Source organism: Plodia interpunctella, chromosome 28, assembly GCF_027563975.2.
Source record: "Plodia interpunctella isolate USDA-ARS_2022_Savannah chromosome 28, ilPloInte3.2, whole genome shotgun sequence".
NCBI classification, from domain to species: domain Eukaryota; kingdom Metazoa; phylum Arthropoda; class Insecta; order Lepidoptera; family Pyralidae; genus Plodia; species Plodia interpunctella.
Window position 1 is genome coordinate 467,794 of NC_071321.1, and position 22,435 is coordinate 490,228.

At 36.3% G+C, this 22,435-nt stretch overlaps 1 protein-coding gene across 4 annotated transcripts in view; it reads left to right on the plus strand.

The window, feature by feature from the left end:
- Positions 1 to 22,435, plus strand: part of Asator (asator) — a 67,524-nt gene that overhangs the window by 12,474 nt on the left and 32,615 nt on the right. For 3 of the 4 annotated variants that reach the window (XM_053765848.1, XM_053765847.1, XM_053765849.1), the window contains exons 2-10: positions 6,258 to 6,484; positions 12,543 to 12,613; positions 13,439 to 13,524; positions 16,543 to 16,604; positions 16,803 to 16,941; positions 17,751 to 17,901; positions 19,767 to 19,908; positions 21,088 to 21,160; positions 22,183 to 22,312. In XM_053765848.1, the coding sequence (XP_053621823.1) occupies positions 6,429 to 6,484; positions 12,543 to 12,613; positions 13,439 to 13,524; positions 16,543 to 16,604; positions 16,803 to 16,941; positions 17,751 to 17,901; positions 19,767 to 19,908; positions 21,088 to 21,160; positions 22,183 to 22,312 (910 nt within the window). In that variant the 5' untranslated portion in view covers positions 6,258 to 6,428. The remainder of the gene's footprint in view (positions 1 to 6,257; positions 6,485 to 12,542; positions 12,614 to 13,438; positions 13,525 to 16,542; positions 16,605 to 16,802; positions 16,942 to 17,750; positions 17,902 to 19,766; positions 19,909 to 21,087; positions 21,161 to 22,182; positions 22,313 to 22,435) is intronic. The other variant, XM_053765850.1, reaches the window with a different exon arrangement.

Sequence of the window (22,435 nt, forward strand, 5' to 3'; positions counted from 1 at the left end):
CGGGAGCTCTCGGTTCAGAGTCAAGCACTTTACCACTGCGCCACCGAGTTCGTCTAAATAATAAATTTGTTTATTAACTTCTCACAAGGATACGGACACAATATGTAGGTTTATACCTAATTGACAACATCATTTGGGCAGCGAACTATGCCCTTGAGTCTGGAGTGTGAACAGGTCGCAGTCTGTACTAACAGACCTCCCTTCACTACTTAAGAATGTTTCATACCTTGGTTTATGTCTGACTATAGCATAATATGATCCACTTATGACAAGATTCAATGATTTAAAAGAAGCAGACTCCCTGGCGGGTGTCCAAAACGCCAAACGGATCGAAATAAAGAATATGCAAGTGGGAACTATCTATTATCATTTAATAACTATTGCTTTAATACCCAAATGGTTTTCAGGCAGCGTTAGCGGAACGCGAAATTTTGCAAATATATCTTGTTTCGTTTTGTTCTCAGCTCAGAATAGCTAGTTCTTCGTTTGAGGTTGATAAGCAGGTAGTCCCTTACGGATTCGACATATATTGCATGTTTTTTATTTTGGCAAATAAAATCCATCAACGGCAATGGTCATGTATTGGCGCTGTCATCTGTCTGACTTCGGTGATAGTGTGTAAATCAATTTCTTCTCAGCAGTGGTCGTTCCCAAATGCTAGTAGTTTGTAGCTTTGGTAAACATCATTTAATTTAGATTATGACGTGAAAAAGTGCCTGTGAAGGCCTAATTTCTGAATTTTGGATTTGATTTTGATTTTGATTTTCAAGTCATAAGTCATGAAATCAAATCAAGAAGCGGAAATCAGCACGTTAAGTTGGAAAAAACTCTACTCAAAAAACTTGTGATAAAACCATAATAAAAAATCTGTTACTCCCGAAGGTTTCGTCTGTGTGTCAAAATCTGTGAGTTTATTCATCACTTCACTATTACTATAATACATAGTATAAAAACAAAGTCGCTTCCCGCTGTCTGTCCCTGTGTATGCTTAGATATTTAAAACTACGCAACAGATTTTTATGCGGATTTTTTAAATAGGTACCTAACCTAGCGTAATTCCTGAGGAAGGTTTATATGTGTAATTTATTATGGTTTTAGCCGAGCGAAGCGGGGACGGGCCGCTAGTTACGAATAAAAAGACAATCTTTTCTCCTTATAATATTAGTAGGTATAACTTGAAGATTTCTTCCGTGCATAAATAGTTTATTGCATTTATCGGGAATCACTAGGTATTATAAATATGGCAAATTTAATGTATTTTAAGTTTTAATATTTCTATTATGTATTTTATATTCAAACACAATTGTAAATTGCTTAATGAATGAATGATTGATTGATTGAATAACTACTCAGAAATCATTCTAACAAATGGAGTAAAATCTTTCATCTTTCACTTCCTACAACAGAATAACAAATAAATTACTCCTTAGCAACGCGTCCTTGCTCAGTGTTTACGTTTCAGACTAATAGGCCAAAAAACCAAACAACCAATGTATTTTTAGATATATTAAGGCGGTACACACGTGAGATTATTTACTAAACTATGTACTAACCACTTTGTATTATAGTTTTCTATAATGCAATGTGGTTACGTCACAGACATTTCAATAATCGCATTTTGAAAATTTTGCGGAACCTGCACATTGGCGGGCATTAGGCATTTTAGTTCACTAATGTGCACTACTTGCCACTAGATGGCGGTAGGTAATCGTAAAAGTCACGTCAGATGCTTTTAGACAACTTGAATAAAACCTGACACAAGTGTTAGTTATTTAAATGGTCTGTGGTTAGTTACAAGTAATGACTGTAAACATTCGATGTTCGCACCATACACATACATTTACATAGTATAAAACAAAGTCGCTTCCCGCTGTCCGACTCTGATCTTTAAAAGTACGCAACGGATTTTGATGCCGGTTTTTTTAATAGATAGTGCGATTCCTGAGGAAGGTTTAGGTGTATAATTTATGATGGTTTTACCCGAGCGAAGCCGGGACGAGCCACTAGTTATTACTATAAGAAACTCTAATTGACAGTAAGATAATAGAATTGGATAAGTATGTAGTTTTACAAAATATAATCAATAATTTAACACTTCAATAAAGTAAAATACTTATTACCAATCGTTAACTATAAATTAAATCTTTTATTTATTAAATATTTATCAAAAATATCCGTTGGCTTTGTGTAACTGTCCTAGTGTACCTAAATACATTTCATAGGAAGAGGAATGTTGATAAATTGCGTTTAGCAAAAACTATTCTAGTACAATTTGTCAACGTGATCTAACGGGCAAGAATTTAATTTTGCAAACTTGTGGTAATATTAAAACTGGACACACGGGTTGTATTTACGATTTTATTTACCGCAATGAATAATCGGCGATGTAAGTAATCCCAGCTCCATACTGTCGCAGAACTCGACACATTTGACGACCTCGGTGGCGCAGTGGTTCTTGCCACTGAACCGAGAGGTCCCGGGTTCGGTTTCATGATGGAAAATGGTATTTTTCTGATTCCCGAGTCTTGGATGTTTATATATATATGTATTTGTTATAAAATATAGTATCGGGGCTATCTCAATCTGTGTGATTAGTCCCAATATACACATGTCGACGCGAATGCGTGAACATTCCGTAGTTAGTACGAGTGCTTTTATTTACCGCACTGAAAAAGCAGCAATGTACAGCAAACTATTTGGCGACAGTGTGGAGCTGGCATTATTGAAATTTACGTAAACTAACGCCTTTTAGTAAACAATAGCAAAAAAACAAATTTTTAAAGTTCAAATCTGAAAGTTTAATAAACAAACCTGAACTGCCTTATGAAATGCGCTGCTTTCCAATTGTTCAAAAAGTAAGTATTTATGCATATAATCGTCATTCTGCAAGGTGAATAAACGTGAAAGTTGAATGTACTATCACATGTGATGTGCATTCGTAAAAATATTTCTCTATTTATAAAGAACAAATGGTCTACATGTCCGTCCGTCTACGTCAATTTGTTTGATTGAACGGCCGCCGGTTGAGTTCAAAGATGTAATTGTCGTCTATAATTTGTTTTGATTTATATATATATATATATAACGCAAATCGGTCTAGTTTTCAATAAATAAAATAGGATTTCTTTTCATTTTGGAAATACATACATTATTTCTTATTAATTATTTTATTTATAATAATATCATTATTAGTAAACATTTCAGTTAACAATATATACCTAAATCTTTACAATTTCTTGAGAGCGCTTCTTCATTGAAAACTGCGTATTTATTTATGGGTTGCCAGTATAAAAATAGTTTCGAAACACAAGCACACCTTGCACATTATAATAGAATTTAATTCTACACTTCTACTTGTTTCGAGCTAGCTATACCTACTGAAGCGTAACGGCCATCTTAAATTCCTCTCCGAATTAACGATCCATTTGACACAGATTAAAAAATATTCGTGTCTCATTTAACAACACTCGTCTTATCTTAATACTACACTATCGAATATTTGGTATTTTTTTGACAATCCATATTTACTATTAATATTATAAATGCGAAAGTTTGTGTGGATGTATGTGTGTGTGTGTATGTTTGTTACTCGTTCACGCAAAATCTACTGGACGGATTGTTATGAAATTTGGTACACGGGTAGATAATAACCTGGAATAACACATATCAGAATTCCTACGGAAGCGAAACCCCTGGGTGCTGTTAATATTATAAATGCGAAAGTTTGTGAGGATGCATGTGTGTACGTTTGTTTGTTAATCTTTCACGTAAAATCTAGTGGTAGTATTTTGAAATTTGGTACACGTCACGAATATGACCTGGAATAACACAAAGGGCGTACTTTTTATCCCAAAAGTAAATGATTCCCATAGGACAGTTAATCAGCACCTCACCGCAAAAAGGTATTAGCTACCTCAATGACAAATTTAATAACAATTGGATCACTAGGCCTATCAACTTTTTCAGAACGATTCGAATGCAACTCAGTTCAATTTAGGAAGCTAAAATGAATCGCATTCATACTAAAAATAAGACGATGGTACGATTTTGCGATGCAGTTTAGTTTAGTGGATCGCGTCAAGAGATGATGGTAAGCCACCTGGGCTCCGACGCTCAACGGTTGAGGAAGTAACCGAGAACACGGTCAGATAAGAGAGAGAGAGAGATATATATTACAAATTATATAGCCCAACAAGCGAGTTGTCCCGTGCCTTAGGTCACGAGATACCTCGACCAGTCTTTTTGGAATATTAAATAAGTACTTAGCTAATGAGGTCATCATCATTATATCGAGTGTGTTATTGCTGACACTAGTGTCAGATTTTATTCAAGTCGCCTAAAGGCATCTGTCAGGACTTTTACGACTACTTACCGCCATCTAGTGACAAGTAGTCGCATACACACTAGTGAACTAAACTGTCCACCAGTGTGCAGGTTTCCTCACGATGTTTTCCTTCACCGGAAGCAAGTGGTGGTCTATGAAAACTACTATACAAACTAGTATACAAACTCATGTGGCACGAGTAGGATATGAACCTGAGACCTTTAGATCTACAGGCGAGCGTCTTAATCATTACACCAACACTGCTAATGAGCTGAAATCACGCTGAAAATGTTATTTCGTTTTGTTTACGAGTAAAAGCTGGTATTTTAAGACAAAAGCTCTAGCCAACAGGAAAGATCTAAGTGTAACAGAGTAAACAAACAACAATGAACAACATTGATCGGTGTAAGTCAATAAAATTGAATGATGTACGAATTGTTTGCCTTTCCTTTTGGAATGTTGAAGGATTGCCAAAGATAATATTTTAAAATAACTTTTTACTACACTGAATAATGACAGGTTTTTTTATCTAAACTATTTTAAGGAAAGTTTGACAATAAATACCACTAGAAGTTACATCAAAACATTGAAATCCTACTAATTTTATAAAGGAGAAAGTTTGTGAGGATGTGTGTTATACTTTCGCGCAAACTCTACCGGACGGAATTTTATGACATTTTGTACACGGGTAGAATATAACCTGGAATAACACATAGGGTACTTTTTATCCTGAAATTCCCACGGGAGCTAATGGTTTATTTCGCTCCTATTATAGGCTCCCAGGCTACAAGGCCACAGCCATAGCGCCGAATGTAACTGGGACCACTCGAGAAAGATAGGTATAGAAAGGGTTAAAGCAAGCATAAAGTGAGTTTTTCAACATCGCACTTTATAGTATTAGAAATTGACAGAAAGAAACAAAACTGAGAAAGAAACTGGCCATGTTTCTATTGTTTCTATTTTTATATTAACTTTTGTTGTAAAACTGTTTTGTGTACCTAATAAATAAATAAATAAATAAATAAATAAAACATGCTTGAACTTTCTGTGTTAACAATAAAATAGTCTTAGAAGTACTAGCAAATATTTAATGATTTATCACAAGGAAATAATTTCTAATTTAGCATACGTCCGTCACTATTTATGGAAGGGAGTCCACTGTCCTGAAAGTGCGGGGGAGCCCCATAGGCCTACTATAACTTGTAGGCCTTCACGAAACTTTATGAATAACAGGTTTAAATCTCTATTTTTAATCCATATTTCTTCTTATTTATACAAACATACATGAAATTTAATAAAAAAAACAACGGAAATGAGAACCAGTTCGCTTTCTGGGGCGTGTGTAAACTGAAAATTCGGGACGATCTATTTTCACATGTCCAGGTGACTCCCACGCAGAGTTAAACATTAACAATACATATTAATAGTTTGCGCTAATAGTCTTTGTTTTAGCCACAAACTACAAAATTGAGAAATTTGGTGTCCGCGGCTGTGGCTTGTGGCGCCATGAAGTCTGGAGACAACGTAAGAAGTAACCTTAAAATATTGCAGATTCGGTTATGATTTTAACTGACGCCAACCTTACATAAGGTCACGTCAAATGCTATTGTTCTTTAGTCGCTCTGTATAACATACTCGTACAGGGGAGGATATGAAGTGGTTGATACTTATTAAATGTTTCGAGCAATTCATGTCATTAATTTTAGGTAAGTAGGTACGACTTAACCCGTGAAATTGAGGAATATAAAGCTTTTAAATACTACGTATTTGTGAAGGCATATTTCGATGCTGAAACGACAACTCCCCAAGATAAAAAAGGGCGGCAAAATTTGAATTGTTTACTGTGTCAGCAATTGTGTTAATTCGCCAGAAAAAAGCCCCAAAATAAACAAACAAAAATTGTGGTATTCATATCAGTTTTCCTTTGTTTCAGGTCCAGACAACAATAAAATCAAAAAACAACTCGCAATAACTAGATTTTGATTAAAAAAATCAACCGAAGAACCAATAATATAAATGGGGGTACGATTCAAATTCAAACGCCTGAGCTAACGAATATCGAAAGAGACAGGGCTATATTGAGCAGTGTGTGCGAGCGAGAGGGATGTCTTTAGTCGCCCCAAGACGGGTCCAGTTGGACTGGGCCCATTCTATACCATGGTAAGTCTATTAGAAATTTAATACCAGCTTCACAGCAAACTTTGTCAGATCCGGTCGGTATACATTGCTGTTATTTCAAGGTCAATTTTGTCTTCAATCAAAATAATAAAATAAAATTTACTTATCATATATTTAAAAATCATATATAGGTATTAATAAGTTATATTACTATCGCCGCACTTTGACGATGCTGACGAGAATGCAGAAACATCGCGCAGTTGGTATGAGTGCTTTTATTTACTGCAGTGATAAACCGGGCATGTGTGGCGAATCCGCCAAAGTTTGGCGAACTATTTCGCCTATGTACTTATAGCCGGAATGGCGTCAGACATTTTTAGTTTTGCCTTATTTCCTCCACAAACTACAACGGACGTGTCTACTAGCGACACCTAGCAGTGAATAGCTAAAACTAAAGATTGAGAACTCTTTCATTAAAATAACAGATGGCGCTGTAAATAGTTAACATATTTCATGATTTTATTTCGATTTATGCTCCATCGATGACCGTACCGAATACGCGAGGATCCTTTTACTGGCTTTGGGGCGTCCAGCTCCGAATGTACCGAACACGCCAGAATGAGAGATAAAGGTCTTGCCTCACGGCATCACGGCTTCTAGGAAATCACATATACACAGGACTACTGTATGCACAGCTTGTATTACAAGCCTTAAATTGATGTTTATCTAATTTATAAGTAGGTAGGATGAACTTCAATCAAGGTCCAGTTGACTTTTTAGGTCATTGAATATCTAAGAACCCTGAAATAGGACTAAAATAGGCGGTCTTAAGGCTGACTATACTCTAGACTGGTTAATAAAATCCATATCAATTTTCAATTTTGTAAAATAAATAGGCCCTTCTAAATCTATGATTCAAACACAAGTAGTTTTACCTTTTTTTTTCTTCTTAGCTATAGCATGTCCCACTGCTGCGCAAAAGCCTCCCCACTCGCTTTCCACGTATCCCTTTCTTTGGTCTTCTCCACCCAATGTCTGTCGAATGCCCAAAGCTCACCTTTTTATTAGTTGGTTAAACCATTAAAAGTCTAAGAGTAATAAAGGGTAAAGTGTAATGCACACTAATAAATATTATTGAAAAAAGTAAGGTATTTAGTGCAATATGTTCTTAAAGTGCCTAAAATATGATAAAAATAAATTAAATTATATTGTTTTAACTTTTAAAAGCTTTTAACAAAGGTTGTCGACCTCGCGGTTAGGTTGCATGCAACTTCACTCTGAGAAACCGGAAAAAAAAACTCGACCGTCAGCTGAGCGAGCTGCGAGCTCTGCTAACTTCGCTCAGTAAAAAATATACCTGTCATGGCTGCGCGATCGATGCTTTTGATCTCCGCTTTTAACTTCGTGAAAACATAAAAAATATGTGGCGCTATGCGGTTTGTGACGTCGATTTCGCGTTCTTTAGAATTTAATAATTATATAAAGTGTAAAAGTTCGCTAGTTTAGTGTTTTTTCTGTGAGTTTGCAGCACATCTAAATTTATTCCCTGTCACCCGTGTCGACATTTGAAATTTTTCTTGGTGAGTTTATCTTTTTCTCATTGTGATTTTGTTGTAGGTGTGCCCGGAAAGAGATGTCCCTTGTGTTTTATTACTTGTAAAGTAGAAAATAATGGTAGAATTCAGCTTATGAATAGTTGAAAATCGATTCTAGGTGGGTGGGTTGCCGAGATATATAGCCGTCTCGCGATTTTATAACCCGACAGCGTTGTGTAGTGACGCAACAACGGGTTGCCGCATCGTGTCGTAGTGTATTTTAATAAAGTCGGTTAACTCTCTGTGTCTCTTTTTAGCGTTAATGTCTTTTGATTTTGTAATTTTTTTTCGGGTTTATTTGATAATTTTCTAAATAGAATCTTATTGGGATAACATGTAAAAATATTCATCGTTAAATTCTTGATTTCACGTAACCATTACTTGTTTTGATTGAATTGTAATTATATCGTTACTTATGTGATATTAAATCAATACATTTTTGCGAATATTTTTTAATGAACAATCTTATGTTTTTTTATCTCATTCTTATTTTAAAATAGTCATTTCTTTATTATACAAATGTAGGTAACATCTGTTTACTACAATCTATAGAATACATACAATGGACAACATTACAGTAATTATTGTTATCACATCAGTGTTCCAAACAGGGGATACAGTCTAATGTGGCTAGTAGTTTGCTTAGATATTTTTAATTAATTAAATATTTTTTTGCTAAAAGATTTAATTTAGAATATAAATGTAAAAAAGTGCCTGAGGGAATAAAATTTCAATGATTTGTTTTTAATAAAAAAAAATCATATTTCAAACTTCTAACTCCTAAACCCACTTTTAATATGTTATATACATATCATTCCATTTTGCATGAACCCTGATGCATTTAGCTGAAGCTACAAAGCTAAAGTTTCGCAGATATGGCTGCAACCCTCCATGGGAATGCTGTAGTAGCAGCAGTCCCTGGAAAACATTGTGGAAAAACCAACACACTAGTTGACTATTCCTTTCACTAGTGCAAATTAAACAGTCTACCAATGTGCAAGTCTCTTCACAATATTTTCCTTCACCAAATTCAAATTCAAATCATTTGTTCAGAAATTAGACCTTCACAGGCACTTTTTCTCGTCAATCTTTATATTTATAGTTATTTCTCACAAGGTACAAACTACTGGCATTTCGGAACGACCACTACTGAGAAGAAATGCCGAAAGAAACTCATTTGAACAGTGTTGGTCCCTATCATGCCAGATTGGCTTACCATTATTGTTTTTTTTTTCTTTCTAATATATAAAAGTACATAATGTACATAGTCAAAAGGTATATCATAACAGGTTATGATTGTGATCCGAGTGCTGATTATAATATATATATATATCGATGTGAAACACAATTAACTTACATGAAAATATATGAGAAACGAGATGACCAGTTCCCTCTGGCAGCACCCGTTCACAAGTTGACGAATGGGACAGCAGAAACAATGGCTATGAAAACTACTTCACATGAATCAGATTGGTAACAAACTCATGTGGCTTTGGTATAAGATGACCTCTATAGCCTACTAATGTCAGTCCCCAGTCAGGTCAAAATGGAAATTCACTACGTGGTATAAAACTATGTTGTTTCCCGCTGTCTGTCCCTATGTATGCTTAGATCTTTTAAAGTACGCAACAGATTTTGATGTGGGTTTTTTTTATAGTTAGTACTTGAGGAAGGTTTCAGTGTGTGACTTTATTTATGTTATAAAATATAGTATTGTTGTGTATTGCGGTGTTGAAGCGGTGTTGTTGTAATGGTTAAGACACCCATCTGTGGATCGAAAGGTCCCAGGTTCGAAACCTACTCGTGCCATATGAGTTTGTATACTAATCTGACTCATGTATAGTAGTTTTCATCGACCACCACTTGTTTCCGATGAAGGAAAACATCGTGAGGAAACCTGCACACTGGTTGATTCTTATTAACTTGTGTGTGAAATGGAGAAGGCAATGGCCAACCACTCCATTAATAATGCTAAGGAAGTTGTTGTGTATGTTTCATTCCACGTAATACCACCACCACGACCCTCGGCCATGAGGAATATGACTATGAAGAAGCTTGTTGTGTATCTCATAACGCAAAGTATGCAAGTTTTTATTATTTCCTCGTTGAGGACGCCAGTGCAAGCACCGCAGGTCCTTAGATTCTGGGATCAATTCACTCGCTTCCCCAAAACCTTTTTTAAATTTTAATATTTGATATAGACACATCAGCTGCTGAAGCTGCCTGTCTATTACTCAATAAATATGAAAACTACTTTGGAAATGTAATATAATTATAATGAAAAACTCAGTCTGTGTGATTTGTGTATAGATATTTATTTAAGATACCTTCCTATCGCAAGTGGGAGATCATAATTTAACCAATAGACAACTATATCTTCCATATATTGTTACATGCATGACCTCATTATTATTTGTGTTGCTCGAATAGACTTACTTTGTGCCCCTGTAAATGCCACTATGACATTTAGGTAATACTTTGAATGAATTAACACATTCAGGACGTATAACTGCAAAATACTTATTTTTTTATTAGTATAGTGGGCAAACAAGCATACGGGTTGCCGGATGGTAAGCAAACACCGCAGCGCACGGACACCAGGATAAATAGGAGTTCTAGGAAATTGAAATGAGTACTTTTTATGCACGAAGTTCGCAATTCACGTACGATTTTGTCTGATAAAAAAGTCTGATAGACAATGGCGTTTCATAAAATCTGTGGCGCTACTGTGCATGAAAATAAAAACGAAAGTATTTTTTAAAAGCAGGCTGCCGCGTGATTACCATAGCTTGTCGGTCTTATTTCGTTCTAGTTTTCAGAATCAAATCAAATCATTTATTCAGAAATTAGACCTTCACAGGCACTTTTTCACGTCAATTTTTATATAATATAATTTCTCACTAAATAGTAAATTCTCTCTTTACTTTGTAGACCAATGTCTACAGTGCAATCTACATCGTGTCAATACACGAAGTAGATTGCAAAACATGCCCCCTAAAGTAACAAAATAGGGGCACTGAAGAAATTATGCCCAAATCGTTTGCCGTGATAATACGACACTGAATAATAGTACGGGGCAATGCCCGCAAATAAGATTGACTATGAAATAAAAATCAAAGCGTTTACTTAGTTACAAAACTCAAGAAAATCGATAAGTTATAATATGTTAATTTGTAAGTAGGGGAGTAACATAGGGCCGCGATATGGCAGTGAGACATGCCATAATCTACTATTATATTATAGTAAAGAGGTAAGCGTTTGTGAGTTTGTGTGTTTGAGGCGGGTAATCTCCGAAACTACCGAACCGATTTAAAAAATTCTTTCGCCATTGTAATGGTACATTATACGAGATTGTTATAGGCTACATTTTCTCTCAAAATTCCCACGGGAACGAAGCCCCGGACCACATCTAGTAAATAAATATAGAGGGACAAATCACACAGATTGAGTTAGCCCCAAAGCCAACCTAAAAGTTAATTATGCCACATTTACCCGTATGCCAAAAATCAATTATGCTTAGACCTTATTATGCCAAAATCGTTATGTCAAAGAACAATAGGACAAAACAGTTTATGCTATAAATAGTGTCGTTCCTGTGGAAGGTAATGTGTAAAATTTGTCACGTTTATATCCGAGCGGACGGGCCACTAGTAAATAATAAAGAGTACATATCTATATTTATGGTTTACGATTATAATATAAAATTTATATTTAATAAATGGTAAGCCCTTCCGGCATAATAGGGACCAACACTGTTTGAATGAGTTTCTTTCGGCATTTCTTCTCAGCAATGGTCGTTCCGAAATGCTAGTAGTATGTAGCTTTTGTAAACATCATTTAATTTAGAATATGACGTGAAAAAGTGCCTGTGAAGGCCTAATTTCTGAATAAATGATTTGATTTTGATTTTGATTTGACGACCTACCTGAGTAGGGTCATTGATAGGAGAGTGAGTAGGTACTCTGATATCCATAACACCCAATAAATCATGTCTCCCGTTATTTATGCATAAAACGTGATAGCTATTATCCTATTATCTGTCAATGTAGTTTTATCTAAGTGTGCCGCGGAAATTAATTTATCATTCACCTATTAATTAGACGAAGATTATACTGTTACTAGCTTACGCCCGCGGCTTCGCACGCGTGATTTCCCACGGGAGCTGTGATTTTTCCGGGACGAAGGGTATCCTATGTCCTTCTCCGTGCTTTAAACTATATGCAAAATTTCAAGAAGACGTAACAAACTTACTTTCGAATTAGTTATGATGGACATCGCTTATTGACGTCAAAAATTTATTTAAAACTAAATTTACAGCAGACTGGGCGGTGCAACAAACTTCCCGTCAAACTGACGCTCGGGTAAAACCATAATAAAAACCATAGCCTATGTTACTCCCGATGGTTTCGCCTATCTCTGTGCCGAGTTTCATAAAAATTGACCCATTAGTTTTTGAGTTTATCCATTACAAAGAAAACAAAACTTACCTCTTTGTATTGTTGCAGGAAACAGGAGACGAAGTGTGAACGGGAGTCGCCGTTCGAGCAGCAGGCGCCACACCAGTCCAACAGATCAGGTCATTACCAAGTGTCTAGCATATGGATCAAAAATATTTTTAAACCCCGACGGAAAAAGTGTTATAATTTTAACTTGTCTGTCTGTGTATCTGTCTGTGGCATCGTAGCTCCCAAACGGGTGAGCCGGTTTTCGTTTAGTTTTTTTTTGTGTCATAGATAATTTTATCGCGAGTGTTCTTAGCCATGTTTCATGAAAATCGGTTCGGCCGTTCAAAAGTTGTAGCGAAATGAATATTGAAAGTCGGGTTTATTTTTAATTTGTCTAACAAAACTTGTTTCAATTCTTCATGTCCTTCTCTTCATAGTCGTATTCCTCATGGCTGACGGTTGTGGTCGTGAAATTAAACACACACAACTTTCTTGGCACTGTTCATGGAGTGGTTTATTAACTTGATAGATTGATTATTATCAAGCGGTGTGCAGGTTTCCTCACGATGTTTTCCTTCACCGTAAGCAAGCGGTGGTTGATGAAGACTAGTATACACTAGTCAGATTAGTATACAAACTCATGTGGCACGAGTAAGATTAGAACCTGGGACCTTTTGGGGCGAGTGTCTTAACCATTACACCGACCACCGCTTCATATGTTCATGCTTCATGTTAAACCTTACCTTATTAAACATCCTATATCACAATTGTAATACAACAGAATAGGCTTAATTACACACACACACACACACACACACACACACACACACACACACACACACACACACACACACACACACACACACACACACACACACACACAAACACACACACAAATACAGTTTACTAACAAAAGCTATTACAATACTAAAGTGTGTGTGTTTGTCTGTTTCCAGAATCGTCGACATCGTCGGCGGATACCGCGTCGCAGGGCTCCGGCTCTGCCGTCCCGGCGCCGCGGCCGAGGAGACATGAGCCCCAGGTAGCACCCCCACCCCACTGCCTATAGACAAAACAGGAAATCAATCTATATACTTTTGTCTGGCCATAAATGCTGTTACAATATTTTTTTTCTTTTTTTTTTTACAATATTTATGGCTAGACTAGGATTAGGTATATAAAACTTCCGTTACTGAGTGACTGACTGACTGACTGATTGACTGCCTGACTGACAGACAGCGTACAGCTGAAAGTACTGGATTTTTACTCACATACGAAGTTGTGGGCAAAAGCGAGTTATGTATACAGGGTTACTGGTATAAAACCCTGTATGTATGTATGTATGTGTATAAAACTTCGTATGTGAGTAAAAATCCGTTTCCCGTAGAATTTCAGAAAATCCCTTCATAGAGCTCCCCTACACTCCCCAGGGAACCTACATGCCAAATTTCAGCTTCCTACGGCCAGTACTTTCGGCTGTACGTTGTCAGTCAGTCAGTCAGTCAGTCAGTCAGTCACCCTGTATAAAATAAAAGACTTGTTTCCTTATTAGGTAGCGAAAGTGATTTCCTGAAATTTTTTTTTATTATTTTTCTGAAAAGATTTTCCTGAAAAGTCTATTTCGATTTACATTGCTGTAAAAATCATTTTAAAAAAAACACGGTAACATTGTTTACATAATAAGACTTGTAAAAAAAAAATAAAAAAACAAAATATTCCATTTCATATTATTATCATAGATAGATCTTGGTACATGATAACTGATACATTATCGAGACACAGTCTACCGTGTTCGGTATACATTGCTGGTTTTTCATTGCGGTAAATAAAAGCACTCATACTAACTGCGCAATGTTTATTCATTCACTTCATTCATCTGTCCGAGTTCGGCGACAGTGTGTACACGGTATGACAGACGTTGTCACTCTTATTAGCGCAATATAACAATACCAAATATGCATTACTGTTTATAGCATTTACAAAAACTATATCCATTTAAAACAACAAAAAACCGGCCAAGTGCGAGTCGGACCCGCGCGCTGAGGGTTCCGTAATTTTCGCTTTTATTGTTATTTGACGACCTCGGTGGCGCAGTGGTAAGATTCTTGCCACTGAACCGAGAGGTCCCGGGTTCGATCCCCGGTCGGGTCATGATGGAAAATAATCTTTTTCTGCCTTCTGTCTTGGATGTTTATCTATATATGTATTTATTATAAAATATAGTATCGTTGAGTTAGTATCCCATAACACAAGTCTCGAACTTACTTTGGGGCTAGCTCAATCTGTGTGACGTGTCCTAATATATTTATTTATTTATTGTTATTTATATATTACGGTTTTCAGATTCGTTCCTAACATGTGTTGTAAAAACTTTGGTGATAACTTTTATGATTCTAGGTCAACGGAAAGTATACACAAGTACAGTAAGGTTGTGATTCTCATGTGAATTCGCAATAAATGGCCATATCTTGTGACCGTGTTAACTTGCAAGATTGTTTTTTCATAGCTCAAAAGAGATCTAACTACCCTTATCCTTACATATTATAAAACAAAGTCATCTACCGCGTCTGTCTGTCTGTCTGTTCGCGATAAACTCAAAACTAAAAAAAACACGGATTTTCTTGCAGTTTTCACCAATATATTGAGTCATTGTTGAGGAAGGTTTAAGGGTATAATTTATAATGTTTTTACCGAAGCGAAGTCGGGACGGGCCGCTAGTTTGATGTCAATTCTAAATCAACTCCTCGACCATGTTCCTGTGATTTTTCGTGGTCTGTCTAGACCAAAAGGTCTTGACAGACCACGAAGTAATCCTATTACAAGCTATTTTTTAGAATCAAGAATCATTTATTGGCACAAAATATGGCACAGAAAGATGTTAAAATTAAATAGTATCTCATATTTTGCCAAACAATGGCATGCAAATGTAGGTACACAAATATCAATTAAACTCTAAAATTGTTAATTTCCAAGATTACATTATGTCAACCATAATTCATTTTACAATTTAATTTCAAATAAACACAATTTATTTAATTATAACTTTTCATTTATGGGACCCTAATAATGAATAGTTCCCCCCAATAGTTCAAGTGAGCATGTTAATATTATGTTTTAATATTCAAAGTTTAAGTTTAACAATATACCATTGTGACTTTACTTACTTTGAAATTGCCACTTTTAATTTTATTTTGGTTAGTCTTAAAATAGTATACATGTTTTGTTGTATTGTGTGGAAGTGTGTGTGTGCAAAAACTCAGTAAGTTGTGAAACCGTGTGACCTTGATGTTTTTGTGTGGAATGAAATCGATGGAGCAAACTGTGTTGCAGATTATGCAGTGTCTTTCCGTTGTAAGTTGAGTTTTTTGACGATCTCGGTGGCGCAGTGGTAAAGTGCTTGCCTCTGAACCGAGAGGTCCCGGGTTCGATCCCCGATCGGGTCGTAATGGAAAATGATCTTTTTCTGAATGGCCCGGGGCTTGGATGTTTATCTATATATGTATTTGTTATAAAATATAGTATCGTTGAGTTAGTGTCCCATAACACAAGGCTCGAACTTACTTTGGGGCTATTTGTCGTAATATATTATTATTTATTTTAACACGAATCTTATACCAGCTCCACGCTGTCGCCGAACTCGGACATGTGCCGACGCGAATGCGTGAACATTGCGCAGTTAGTATGAGTGATGATTACCATTAAAGTGCGGGTAGCGTCACATCAGATTGCCCTTTCAGTTTTGTAATATAACAGTACAGCAAGCCAAATATGTTTAAAACTTATGTATATTAACTGCCTCTATGATTTTTTTTTACATTTATGAGATTAAAATGGATTTTATACAAACTTTCATCCTTATTAGTGATTTTAAAAAAAGTATACTATGTTTACATGTGGGTATTTAACTATATGCATACATAAATTTCATCAAAATTGGTCCAGCGGTTTAGCCGTGAAAGTGGAACAGACAGACAGACATACGGCACAGACAGCCTTTGCATTTACAATGTTATGTATGGATTATCTAGAAAGACAATTCACGCCATATTCTTATTTACAGAGAGAAGAGAGGCGAGAGAAAGCCGCCAGTGCTCCGAGGGTCCAAACTAACCCTCTTTTAAGGTAAATAATACACTTTTAATATTCACTAGCTCTTGCCCGCGGCTTCGCCCGCGTGTATTTATCTACACATACGGATAGTAGATAGGAACACACCCGATTTTCATACAAACTTTCAACCCCTACCAATACAAGATACCTAATGCGATATATGAATTCTAAATGCTCCATAATGTGTATAACAAATTGCAATCCGATCAGATCCCGCACGCTCCCCAACTTCGGCGGGCGTCGCTCGCGCTCGGGCTCCCGCTGCGACACCTCGCGCCGCCTGCACCACATCACCATGGCCAGCGAGGACCTGCTGCAGCCCGGACACGTCGTCAAGGAGCGATGGAAGGTATACCATCATTACTACATTAGTAGCCAAGGGCTGTAGGGCATCACTGCAGCCCGAGCTAGCTATAGTTCGAGTGTGCAATTGAAGAGGTAAGCAGAAAGAAAAACCGGCATTACAAGAATTGTTTTTTACTAATTAGCGCGTAATTATAAAAAAAAATCCCAAAAACAAACAATATTCAAACAAAATTAAGAATTTTCTATTCCCAACTTTTTTCATGCCTTCCAGCCCTTGGGTACCAATCTACTCGGGATAAATAATCCACGTGTACCAAATTCCATCAATCGGTCATCTATCAATAATAGATGACTGATTGAGCTGTACACACAGCCATTACACTTAATGTCATAATAATAATAACCGAATACGCATAATCTCACAAAAACTATTACAGAAAAAAATCACAAATACACAGACCTAAAAGATGAAATATATAGGATATGGAATCAAGATAAAGTTTTCATAGTTCCCATTGTATTGTCCACAACTGGTGTCATTCCCAAGCATTTGCATAATTCCCTCAAGCTACTCAATCTCAAACCCCTTACATATATTAATATGCAGAAAGCAGCAATTCTTAATACCTGTCGAATAGTTAGGAAGTTTATGGACTCTACAGACACTGACACCTACAACATAAATACCAACGACACACGGACTGACCCCCTTAATCTACCCTAAAAATGATAGCCACTTGGTCATGGCCCGTGTCTATCATTAGAATGCCAGCCTCGGCTGAGAGCTTAAAGTGATAAAAACTAAATAATAATAAAAATAAATCAGTGCACCAACCACATGTTCACCACCAGGTGGTGAAGAAGATAGGCGGCGGCGGGTTCGGGGAGATATACGAGGGCCTGGACCTCGTGACGCAGGAGCAGGTGGCGCTCAAGGTGGAGTCCTCGCGGCAGCCCAAGCAGGTGCTTAAGATGGAGGTGGCCGTGCTCAAGAAGTTACAAGGTTTGTTAAACATTTGTTGTTGTTGTTGTTGTTGTTGTTGTTTTTTACTAGCGTCCCGTGCCGGATTCGCTGTGGTAGATATATGAATGAATAATTTTCCCGCCTCAGCGCCTTTTCCGTTTAAATGTTTATAAAAACAACACACATTCGATCCGATCGTTAGAATGTGTCGAGATTTCGAAGAACTGAGACACACCGTGGCGCTGATCTGGTCATTTTTAATTCCAACTTGTCCCAATTCAAACTTATTGTTATATCCATTCTTGATGAACTTAATATCTAAATATAAAATGTTGTAATATTAGTATATATATAAATATATCTCACTTAATATATATATATATATATATATATATATATATATCTTATTTTTATATACATGTGTATGTATAATTTCTAGATTAATAAAATTTTGATAGAGCACTTCATACTCTGTACAGCTTATAATTTGAATTGTAATTATGTTCTTCTTTTGTCTGTATTGTGTTTGTGTGCCTTATGAATAAAATAAAATATTTTTTTATTACATAAAATGTATTAGGTTCAATGGGTGGAAGAAATCAGTAGTGTTTCACAAATTTAATCATTTCTGGACGTGCGACAGACAATGTCATAATTATATTAAAAAAAGAATTGAAATTAAATTATCATTAACAAATTAAAAATACCAAGTCATTTTCTCAAATATTCCTTGAAACTATAATAGCATTTACTTACCAACAAACTGTACGAAGTTGTTTTAAATAATTTGAAATTTGATAAATTTTTCATGTCTCGTGGTGAATTATTGAAAATTCTTATAGCCATGGCATAACAAATAGAGCTAAACATAGTTGTTTTCATCGAAGATATCAACAATCCAAATATAAGTATTAGGACAAATCACACAGATCGAGCTAGCCCCAAAGTAAGTTCGAGACTTGTGTTATGGGATACTAACTCAACGATACTATATTTTATAACATAATACATATATAGATAAACATCCAATACCTGGGCCAATCAGAAAAAGATCATTTTCCATCATGACCCGACCGGGGATCGAACCCGGGACCTCTTGGTTCAGGTAAATATATTATACCTTCAGGAATCACATAAAAAACTCGCGTCGAAAATCTAAGAAGATCTAAGCTTACAGACTGACAACGGGAAGCCTCTTTGTTCTATATTATGTAGTGATAGAAGCGGTGGTGGTGTAATGGTTAAGACGCCCGCCTGTAGATCGAAAGGTCTCAGGTTCGAATCCTACTCGCGCCACATGAGTTTGTATATCAATCTGACTCGTATATGGCTGAATTTCACGAGCGTTTTAAACTCCTCCGCGGGCTGTCATGAGTGTTTATTAAATTGAGTAATCAATGTAATTATCCTATTTTATAAAAAAGTAAAGTACTGGTAGAAACTCAATTTTATAAATGTTTAATAAAAAAAAAAAGATTCTGTATTAAAATAAAAAAGTTGCGACACTAATGAAACTCTACACGCCGCGTTCAAACGGTCGTGAAATTCACCCATATAGTAGTTTTCATAGACCACCACTTGCTTCCGGCGAAGGAAGACATCGTGAGGAAACTCGTGCTCCAGTGTAGCAGGCCGGCGTGATGACCATTTAGACCACGGAGGTCACATTTCCAGTGCGTTAGTGCGTACTTTGTTTTTAGTCTACTGCATCCACACTGTCGTCGAAAAGTTTGCCAAACTTTATTAATTTATTTATTTATTAATGGATTACCAACAGGTTTTATGTAAACATTATCTTAAACATTCTGAGGTAGGTACTTTAACCTAGCATGCAATCCTATTAAAACTTTGACGGATTCGGTATACATTGCTGGTTGGATAGTGATTATGTTTTTTATTTGTAGGCAAAGAACACGTATGTCGCTTCATCGGCTGTGGTCGCAACGCACGCTTCAACTACGTCGTGATGCAGCTGCAGGGCAGGAATCTGGCGGAGCTGAGGCGCGCGCAGCCGAGGGGCGCCTTCTCACTTTCCACTACGCTAAGGTACCCATTGGGTCCCATAGGGTTCCATAGGCCCCATGCTATGTATAGGGTCATGCATGTGTATAGGGTCCGTTGAGATCATCATAGGTGTCCATTGGGTCCCATGTCACTACATGAGACCTTTTGGGCCCCTATCATTACCGTTATCTATCTAGGTAGCCGTTAGAGGTCATTAGGTCCTATATAGTTGGGAACCTAGATTGGCAGCCAATGTTCATCATAGATATTGGGTTCCATTTTGTCAGAGCCAATTTAGTTTTCAATTCAGCTCATTATAAAAGTCACAGTTATCTATAATCTCAATTAGGCGTCCATAAGGGACACATTTCCATTGGGTCCCATTCAGTTAGGTATCCATTTGCACCTAATTCGTCATTTATTCTTATCCATAGAGTTTCGTTGGTTATCTTGATCAGGTACAGTCTGTACAGAAAGTGAAGAAAACTATTTTTTAACGAACTAATATTTGACGAGAGCATATTCATACTGAAAAAAGAGTGTTACACGGAGCAAACTATCTTTATTATTGCAAGCAATTATTTCAAAGATCAAAGATTCTCCCTTTACATATTTGAGATATGCCTATTTGTCAGAAAATATCCAGACCTCTTCCTTTACATGACAAAAAAAAGTCATAGCAGAAATTCCAAAAAAAAAAGATATATATATATATATATATATATATATATATATATATATATATATATATGATTGACAATGCGACATTTCTGCATGGCGATTAAATTGTATAATGCGCTCCCAGTAGAGAAACACGTATAAGAGAAACACAAAAATTTATTAAATCCAAAAGTAAATTATTCAACTGGCTCTTAAATAAATGTTTTTATGAAATTTAGGAATTGTTCCGGAGTCATTTATAATTGAAATGTTTACACGGGACTTTCCTTTAGGATTATTAATATTTTATTAATACTTTACAGTTATACTTTTCAGAATATGTTGTACTTTTGATTGTTGTCACCTATTTATATAACCATATTCTTTGGAATAAATGATTTAATATTCTACGGTCTATATATTATATATAACGGTCAAGATTAGTTTATGAACACCCAGTGTTGCTGTCTTTTCATTTCTTCTATTTATAGACTGTAATTAGAATATAACAAGATTATTAAGTCTAGATATTTATTTTTTGTTTGTTTTTTTTTGTTTCAGACTGGGACTACAGATACTCAAAGCCATAGACTCGATACACTCTGTCGGCTTCCTTCATAGAGATATTAAACCTGTAAGTTTTTACAATACATAGTTGTGATAATCTTTTTCAGATTGACCTGGGTCTTTGATGTTTGTTTGCAATTCGTCTTTTTAGGGTTCCATAGTCCTATAGACAAGGAACCCTTGTGAAATGAAATACATTTATTTGCACGGTAAAAATACATATTCGGACAAAATGTCTGTTTGAATTGACCAAGCGTGTTGCGCCAACAATCGGCATGCAAATATTCAGAGTCCGTGCTTGTAGTAATAATTACAAAATATTATAAGCTTAATGAAACAAAATTTAAATAAAATGATAGATGTATGTCGATAGCTAAAATTTAAATAGGTACCTGCATCATAATGAAAAACTATTTGAAAAATTATTATTTGTGGGCGCTACATGTCAAAACTAAAAACTAAGATATTCATTAATACTGTAGAATCAATTTGTCACCAGCAATGTATTCCATTAGTTATAATAGTTTCACTATGTCCGTCCGGTCTAGGTCAAAAACTATTAGTACTAAAATGATGTAATTTATGTATGGGTATACAAATTAATCACGCTTACGCTCGGGTAAACCCATAATACACACTTTCCTCAGGATACACACTATCTATTGGTGAAAATCGTACAAAAATCCGTCCGATAGTTATTGAGTTTATCCCTTTCATACAGACAGACGCGACAGGGTATGGGGAGGGACTTTTAAAATACTTAAGAATTATCCAGCCTAGCATACGCCCGTCCGGCTACACGTGGCTTTAAATTTTCGCGGCTCTAGGCTCTGTCTACACCGTGACATATGGAGATGTGATACTGTCTGTACCAGCTTTCGCCCAAGTTCCATTCCGTTCATACATACATTCAACCCCCATTATAGTCCTTTGGTGGTTGATTTATGGAAAAAGAAGTACACCCTATGTTTGAGCGGGAGATCTACGCGCATTATAAATTTCATCAAAATCGGTCCAGCGATTTAGCCGTGTAAGCATTTATAATATTAATATGGGTTGTGTTGTTATGTTTCGCTTTATCTTTTTCAGAGCAACTTTAGCATAGGCCGCCATCCGTCGAATTGTCGTAAAGTATACATGTTGGACTTCGGATTGGCTCGGCAGTACACCACCAGCAACGGGCAAGTGCGGCCGCCCAGAGCTGCCGCCGGCTTCCGGGGTATGTCAGGGTCCCCTTTAGGTGTCCAAAAGGTCCCGTTTAGGTATCCAAAGGGTCCCACTTGGGTATGTCAAGGGTCCCGTTTAGGTATCCAAAGGGTCAAATTTTAGTATTAAAAGGGTC